General features: G+C 51.7%; 1 protein-coding gene across 3 annotated transcripts; it reads left to right on the forward strand.

The window, feature by feature from the left end:
* Window positions 1-4,421: 4,421 nt before the first annotated feature.
* On the forward strand, window positions 4,422-6,949 carry LOC143409879 (rho-related GTP-binding protein RhoC-like). 3 transcript variants are annotated; one of them, XM_076870444.1, is made up of 4 exons: window positions 4,422-4,577; window positions 5,479-5,599; window positions 5,865-5,995; window positions 6,830-6,949. In XM_076870444.1, exons 1-4 carry the CDS (start codon window positions 4,422-4,424, stop codon window positions 6,947-6,949), a joined length of 528 nt encoding a protein of 175 aa, XP_076726559.1. The 3 variants fall into 3 exon arrangements, with proteins under 3 accessions (XP_076726559.1, XP_076726560.1, XP_076726561.1); XM_076870445.1 differs by having other exon boundaries at window positions 4,422-4,556; window positions 5,518-5,599; XM_076870446.1 differs by lacking the exons at window positions 5,479-5,599; window positions 5,865-5,995.
* Window positions 6,950-8,039: the final 1,090 nt, after the last annotated feature.

Genomic DNA, 8,039 nt, shown 5'->3' on the forward strand with positions numbered 1-8,039 from the left:
GGCATAAATCAATCTTCAGCACATAGCTCTCACTTCATACTGAGTGAACTATTGAGTGGATTAAGAGGCCTGGGGACCAAACTAGTCTTGAACTCAGTTTGCTCATTTACCAAATGTGTTGCCTATACTTCAGATCTTTAAAGTCTGTAAGACTTCTAACATGCATCCATTCGGCAAATATTTCTTGAAAACCAATCATTTGCCACACACTGTGCTAGATGAGGGGAGGGGAAGACAGGAGGAGCACGGTAGCCATCAGAAGACAGCACCAGCATTGTAGTCACACAGGCCTGACTGTATAAATTCTTGCTATTAGAAATCTCAAACATTTGCTAAGCTGCATCTTCAAACCTCAGTTTCCTTACAGGCAAAAGGTTAAGGTTGAGTTATGTAGTTCCTAGAATACACAAGTCAATAAAATGTTGATAGATTTTCTCCTTCTTTGCCCACCTCCTCAGTCATTTTTACAAGGAAGATCTACATGTAGGTAAATACGGTATGTAACAAATCATAAGAGGCTAAGTGTCACTAATGGCACAATAATACAATAGGAGTGGGAACTGTATTCTCGGTTGGGGATCCAGAAGCAGTTCCAAGAGTACCCTTGGAGAAGTAGGTAGGAATTGGAATGAGGGAAATTCCAGGCAGTGGAAGGAAGGGAATACGAGGCAGAACAGTGGTCTTGGTCTGCAGGTCCCAGAAGGTCCTGGAGGACCTTCAGACTAGGAATGAAGTCAGGCTATGCTTGCTCCGCAAGGATTCTAGTGGCAGAGAGTGGTCTTCTGCACACACCACATCCCACTCCATCTCCCGCGTGGGCTCCCATGTTTCCCTGTCCTGCCTCCCGCGACCGCCCAGGTGGGGCAGGAGCAGGTGCTGTTTGGCCACGGGAGGGCAGCAGCTGCCCTCCCTGAGGCCACCCCAAGCGCCTCTCAACTTTCCCGACGCCCATCTGCCCCTAGGGGCTGGAAGGCGGGGCAGAGGCCGAGTCCTCCGGGGTCCCACCCACTCCGGTCACCGCCCACTCCTCTGCAGTCCTGGCAGCTCACTGCGACTCTCCTTCCAGCCTCTCCCCCAGCCCGGGACAGGCGCCCCCAATCCTCCAGCCGCAGCCAAGGCGACCTGTGGCCGCCTGGGGCTGGGGCCGGTGATGGGCCAAGGGCCGCCACCGGACCGACCCTCCCCCTGCTGGCCCGCCCTCCCCGCCCTGGCGCTGAAGGAGGGCGGGGCGGGCCCCGGCCCCTAGGGTCAGTCTCAGACTCCAGCACCGGCCCGCGCACCTGGAGGAGATATAGCGGAAGGTACTGGGGTCAGGGCAGGGGGAGAAGGGTGTCCCAGTTCCCGGGAGAACACTTTCCTCCTCTCCACTCGCAGGGAGCTCGGGCGGGGTAGGCGAGGGGGCTTTGGCCGGAGTGCGGACCGCGTTCCCTCCCCTTGGAAGGGCTGCGCTGGGGTCAGGCCTGCTGGGCTCCTCCCTGGACTGCAGCGAGGGGCCCCGGGAGCGGCCTGGCAGGGGCTCTCTTTTGCTGAGGTCCAGAACAGAGCCCTTTCCCTTCCCTCCGGGCTTCCTTGAGTCTCCTCCACGTAATAAGGGGGCGGCCTTGATCTCCCTCCCTGGCTAGCCCAGAGGCCCTGGCTAGCCCAGGCTGGATGGCCCAGCGCGGACCTGGCCTGGGCTGCTGGGCATGGGCTGGGAGTTCTCCCAGGCCCGGATGGTGGAATGGCTCTAATAAGGGCACAGTGTGACCCTTGGGGGCTGCCACTGCTCGGTGGAGGTTGGACGACGCTGCCATTGACAGTCCTTGGAGATTGCCTGGGGTAGGGGAGACCCGGAAGGATCCAGCCCATGTGTGTTAGTGTGTTTGTTCATGTGAGTGTGTGAAGAAATCTACCCTCCACACTCCCCAGCTAGGCTAAAGATTTATTTTAGGGGTGTCGGCTGGGGAGTCCGGGGCACAGAGTTCTCTCAGTTCTGGCTTTAAAGTTGAGAAAGAGATGTCACTGAAGAGTGAGTCTTTCCCAAACTTCAGGGGGAGTGAGCCTGGTAGGAGGCCCACTGGATCTTCAGGAAAATCAAGAGAATGAGCTACATATCCACATATCTTGTCTCAGGGGAGGAGCCAGAAGTTCCAGGCTCCTCCATTCCAGCTCCACTTCAGTCTCTGCGTGGGGTTTAGTTGCACCTTTTAGGGTCAGTGGGGCAGTTCCTCTGCGGCAGTCTCTCACAGGGAACTGTTGTTCATGCCCTCTTGCCTTGGGCCTTGTGTCCTGGCCTGGCCCGGGCTGCTTGCTCTTCTGACCCAACCAGAGCCTGGAGGGAAAGTCTTCTGAGCTGTGGGTTCCTGGACACTTAATTCTTGCCCTTGTCCTGAAGTTCTGGCCTCTGCCTCCCACCATCTGGTGCCAGTTGCCTTGCTGGGGGATGGCAGTGGTGCACTCTTGCCTAAGTGACTGGTATATCAGTAGTGATTGCTCTCTATCCGCACTGCCTGGGTGGGAGTTAACCCAGTCCGTGTTTACACAGCTGAATGAGTTGAACTAATGGGAGTAGGTGGGGGAGTTGGAAGAAATCCTAGAGTCAGTCACCTAGGTAGACAGGGATGTGCTGGCAGGGCACATCTTCCCTGTCATTTGCGGAATCAGGAAGAGCCCCTTTGTGATCTGGAGAGTGGCTCCTATAAATTCTCAGTGACTCATATCCTCTTCCCCCACATCCCAGTTTTCTGAATGTGTAAGTGGAGGAGAGGGAGGGGCCACCTAGCATCCCACTGTAGAAGAGAAACAGCCTGGGGCTGGAGTATCCTGCTTCCCAAAAAGCAGACCCAGGCTATATAGTGTGAAGTGGTGGGATGCAGGAACTAGAAGAGCTCAGCCCAGCATGACAGGATGTGGGACTGAGGAAAACCTAGGTTTGAGGCAGAGATCAGGTTACATACCATACCCTGTGCTCCCTGCCTAATTGGTGCAGGCACTGGTCCTCATTTGTCATTTCTTTTGTGGCTCCTCCCAGCCCAGGCTCTAGCTCCCTCCCTCTTCCCAACAGCCTAGATTTCATTTCAGCTCCAGAGCCCACCCTCTCTTTCTCCCTGACTGCAGCGCTGGGGAATCTAGCTGGGTGGAGTTTGGCTTCCCTCCCTGGGGAAGGAGGAAGTGAGGGGAGCTGTGAAGGTGTGATGAACTGCAGGTGTGATAAACTGCTTGTTCATGTGTGTTGGTGACTAGGGACACATGCTAACACTGGGAAGCTGACTCCTTGCCCTGAGTCACAGGGAGGGGTGGGCAGGGCATAAAAGTGAGCTGGATAGAGGGAGGAAGGGGCTGTTCCAGAGTGGGTAAAGGTGATTCCCTAGTGGATTATTCTGTTGCTCTGCTGTGGTGGATGAGTGACTCCCTATAGTGTAGTCATTGTCCCCTACTGAGGGCGGAGTAACCTAGTGTTGCCACCAGGCCCAGGAGGAAGTGGGGAGGAAGGCAGGCTGCCTGAATGTGAGTTGTGGGCACTGCCTGGACTGAACCTCCTTTGTGTGACTCCAGGCTTTGGGGACCGACCAGGTGGGATGGGTCAGAGAAGCTGCTGGCTGCTGCCTCTGTCTTTTGTCTGGGCTTTCCTCCTCCTGCTCTTCTTTACACATCTGAGGTGACATGTAGAAAGGCAGAGACTCTGAAGGCATACATCCCTGCTTTGAGTGCTGTCCTTGACACTCTGATTATCTAACCCTTAGTGTTTTTCCTTGTTGGTCAAAATGGGAAGTGCACTATTCACCTAAAAAGCCACTGGAACCTGAGGGAAATAATTTTTGTCAAAATACCCAACAAAGAGAGGGCACCTGGGGGCTTTATAAATATTCCTTCTCTTACCTATCAGTCACCCAGTAAGTGGTTCTGCTAGTATCTGGTTTTGTACAGGGACTCCTTGTTTGTGACTAGGCAGGCATGACTCAAGCTGAGGGACAATCTGTTCTAGATTACACCTTAGCAATTATTAAACCTTAAATGTATCAAAATCTTGTTACAAATGAAGTCTGTCTCATGACTCCAATATGCAAAGCAGATAAAAGCTGGCTCTTTTGGAGGCATCCCTGAACACCTTGCTGAATGTTTCTCCTCAGTTGAGTGGACAACATTGAAAGTCATGTTTTCTGGTTCCCAAGTGGGTTCTTCCACCTCCCACTGCTATATTTTAACCCATTGGAGAAGACCTGTCCCTGCCCCAGAAATTAGGAATCTTAAACTCTATTTCCTACAGAATTGGTGCTTGGCAAGAATGTGCCGAAACAACCCCCTTTTCTGTTTTCTCTTTCTTTGCCCAGGTTTGTGAAGAGGTTTTGGAGGCCACAGAGCAGTTTCTGGACTACTATTTTTTTTTGTTTGTTTGTTTTTTCTCCCAAATCTCTAATGCCTCTTGTTTGCCCATCCCAGCCATGGCTGCAATAAAAAAGAAGCTGGTGGCTGTGGGGGATGGAGCCTGTGGAAAGACCTGCCTCCTCATCGTCTTCAGCACAGATCAGTTTCCAGAGGTCTACTTCCCTACTGTCTTTGAGAACTATATTGCAGACATTGAGGTGGACGGCAAGCAGGTAAGGCCAAGAGCCCTTTTCTATCCTGCCTTAGAACCCTGTTCCTGGTCACGTAGTATGTCCTTCCTTACCACCCACTCACATCTTTTTTTTATTTTCCTGTGGGAACAAGTAAAATTTGAGAAATGAAACTGCTCTTTTAGAAAACCTGGATATAGTCACATGTGGTGTTACATGCCCATCATGCCAGCTACTCAGGAGGCTGAAGCAGGAAGATCGATCACAAGTTTGAGGTCAGTGTAGGCAACTTATCCAGACCCTATCTAAAATAAAAAGGTCTGGAGTGTGGCTTATTGGTAGAATACTTGCCTAGCATGTGTGAGGCTCTGAGTTAATCCCCAGTACCCAAAGAAAACTTGGATATATCCTTTGGTTCTACCACATACTCACTTTGTAATCAGGGCCAAATCCCTTTGCTTCAGGGTTTAAACTCCCCACCGCCACAAAATGGTGATGATGGCATGACTTACCCCAAAGGAGTGTGAGAATTAAAGTGGTATTCATGATAGCAATTCATTTGAGATCACAAAAGTCAAACACATTTTAGTGACTTTTGTGGGAGAGGGATAACTAGGGGTTGAACCCAGCAGCACTTTGCCACTGAACTACATCCCCAGCCCTTTTTACTTTTTTTAAACAAATTGAGACAGCATCTTGTTAAGTTGCCCAGGATGACCTTGAACTTTTCGATTCTTCTGCCTCAGCCTCCCTCATTGCTGGTTTATAGGTATGCACCAGTACATCCAGTTTACATCTTAGATCATTTAAGGAAAACTCATCTGAGTTTGTTGTGACTGTGATTAATATGGTGCCTGGCACACAGAAGGACCAGTGGTTTGAGAGGATCTCTGGGTAGCATGTTGGGGCCCTTGGGGTCAGCTATGCATTGCCCGTTTGTCAGGTGGAGCTGGCTTTGTGGGACACAGCAGGGCAAGAAGACTATGACTGTCTGTGGCCCCTCTCCTATCCTGACACAGATGTCATCCTCATGTGCATCTCTATTTACAGCCCTGACAGCCTGGGTGAGGACTTTGAAGAGAGGAGGTGGAGACCCTTTGGAGTCAGCCATCTTCTGAGGCTGTGGGGAATGAGTCACAAGGGCCACTCAGGCCCTGCTGGCTCTTTTGTTGTGGCATCTCCGGTGTTTGGAAGGGCTTGGGGGAGGATACGCTACAAGGGATGGAGTTTTGAGGTATGAAGGAGACCATCAGCCTCAGACTTCTATGGGAAGGAAGACCAGGGCTCACGTGCTAAAGCTGAGGTACCTGTTGGGACATGTCTGTGCAGAAAACGTTCATGAGAAGTGGACTCTGGAGGTGAAGGACTTCTGCCCCAACATGCCCATCATCTTAGTGGGAAATAAGAAGGACTTGAGGCAAGATGAGCATACCAGGAGAGAGCTGGCTAAGATGAAGAAGGTGGGTGGGGCTACGTGATGGGGAACTTTGGAGAGGAAGGTGCCCTCTGAGGGGTTTCAGGCTTGGGCAGAAAGGAGCTCTCTCTCCAGCCAACTGTCCTGTGTTAAGCAGTGATAGTGATATCTACCTCTTTCTTTCCCATGTGTGTGCCCTGCTAAGAACCAGAAGAAACCTCAGTATCAAATCAGATGATCAGAGAATGAAGTGACTTGTCCAAGGTCGCTTGGCATTTTCATTTATTCCAGTTTATTATTCTGTCTTTGGAATTGGGGTTACTAAGATGAATAAGGAAGTCCTTGTCCACAGGGAGACAGGTTATGTTTCACTTGGGGTATGCAGATTGCGCCATCAGGGTACCTGGGGAGGAAGGGCATCATCAATGTCTGAAGAAAGGCTTAGGGGGTGAGGGAGCTGGCTTATTCAGGGTCTCACTTAGCGGCCCACTGACCAGAGGAAGAGTTTATTACAGGAAGCTGCCAGGTATGGAATAGAGACTATCTTGAGAGGATAATTATATAAGGCAGGTATTAAACTGGGACAGCAGACAGAGGATGGGTTCGAGGGATGATGGAGAAGGTAGGTCATTTAGGAGGTAGCCGACACACATTCAGGCAAAACATATGTGTACCATAGGGTCTGCGACTAGGTGGGAGAGGAGGGGCTAGTCTGGGAACAACTTTGAATGTAAACATGAGGTTTAGATACCTGCCTGGGGCAGCCAGGGCCTGGATGCTTTGTGGGCTCAGGGCTGGAGGAGTTACTATACTTATGGGTGATGAGGTGAGAGGTGCACCTACCCACCAGCTTCCTCTGCCTTATCTTCTGTCTTCTCAGGATCCTGTTCGATCTGAGGAAGGCTGGAATATGGCAAATCATATCAGTGCCTTTGGCTACCTTGAGTGCTCTGCCAAAGCCAAGGAGGGAGTGCTGGAGGTTTTCAAGATGGCCACTTGAGCTGGCCTCCAGGTCTGCAACAATAAGTGCCGGAGGGGCTAGATCATTCTCTAAGATCCCCACGGCTCCTGATGCCCCTTTCCTTCACAGGGGCTTAGGGATCACCCACCCACACTTGAGCTCCACCGTTAGGACTCCATGCTGAAGGCTCCTTTTTCCAGTTCCCTCTTGCCCAGGACTGCATTGTTTCCCTAGCCCCCAGAATGGTGGCGGGCCTGCCCTCCCTCCCTGTCCTCTGGGAGCTGGGTCTGTGCCCTGCCTTTCTTGAGCAGTCCCTCAACCTGCTGCCTTGGTCCAGGGGTAGGGCTCTTGCTCCCTTTGGCCTTCCCCAGAGGATGGTCACACACCAGCACTTTATATACTTCTGGCTCAGAGGAGCATTTCTAAGGTTGGTGGATTGGAGTTTCTCCTTTGGGCAGGGGCCTTGTCTCTGACTGCACTTGTTGGGGGGCATGAATAAAGGCCACAGGTTCCAACACATTTGTGGCAGCTTTCTGTTTCCTTTGTTTGGTTCCTATCTTGGCTGCAAGCCCAGAGTACAATCTCTCTCTTCATTTCCAAGTTGCTTGCCAGACTGGCCCCCTGTTGGCAAAGGCATGACTAGGGTGGAAGGGTGGAATCTTAGAGCAGAGATGAGATCATGCCTGGCTCGGTCTGTGAGACAAGTGAGGAGCATGGTCTCTAGCCTGGACTAAACTTAGAAAACGGTGGGTGGCTTCCCTGCCTATTGAGTTTTCTCCCCTGGACATGGAGGCTGTGAGGAGATGTGGCCTTGGACAGGGTGCGACAGTCTCACCCTCTTGCACATCAGCTTGGGGAGAAAGGAAGCTGGGGCCAAGCTGAGGTGACATGATCAAGAGGCTTTTGCATAGAACAAGATTTTTTTTTCAGAGTTTTTCTTCCTCGCCCTTCCCCCATAACAATGCTAACAAGCAGCTTGATGTGTTATTCTTCCCAGCAGGGGAAGGGGTGGAATGGCTTGTTTGTAAACACCCTCCCCCAGCCTTCCTGTCCCTTAGAGGGGCAGCTCAGCTGGGTTCTGGTTCAGGGTTGGGTGCAGCGGGCTAAGGCTTGGCTTGGTGTGAGAAGG

This window comes from Callospermophilus lateralis, chromosome 11, assembly GCF_048772815.1.
Source record: "Callospermophilus lateralis isolate mCalLat2 chromosome 11, mCalLat2.hap1, whole genome shotgun sequence".
In the NCBI taxonomy this organism is placed as follows: Eukaryota; Metazoa; Chordata; class Mammalia; order Rodentia; family Sciuridae; genus Callospermophilus; species Callospermophilus lateralis.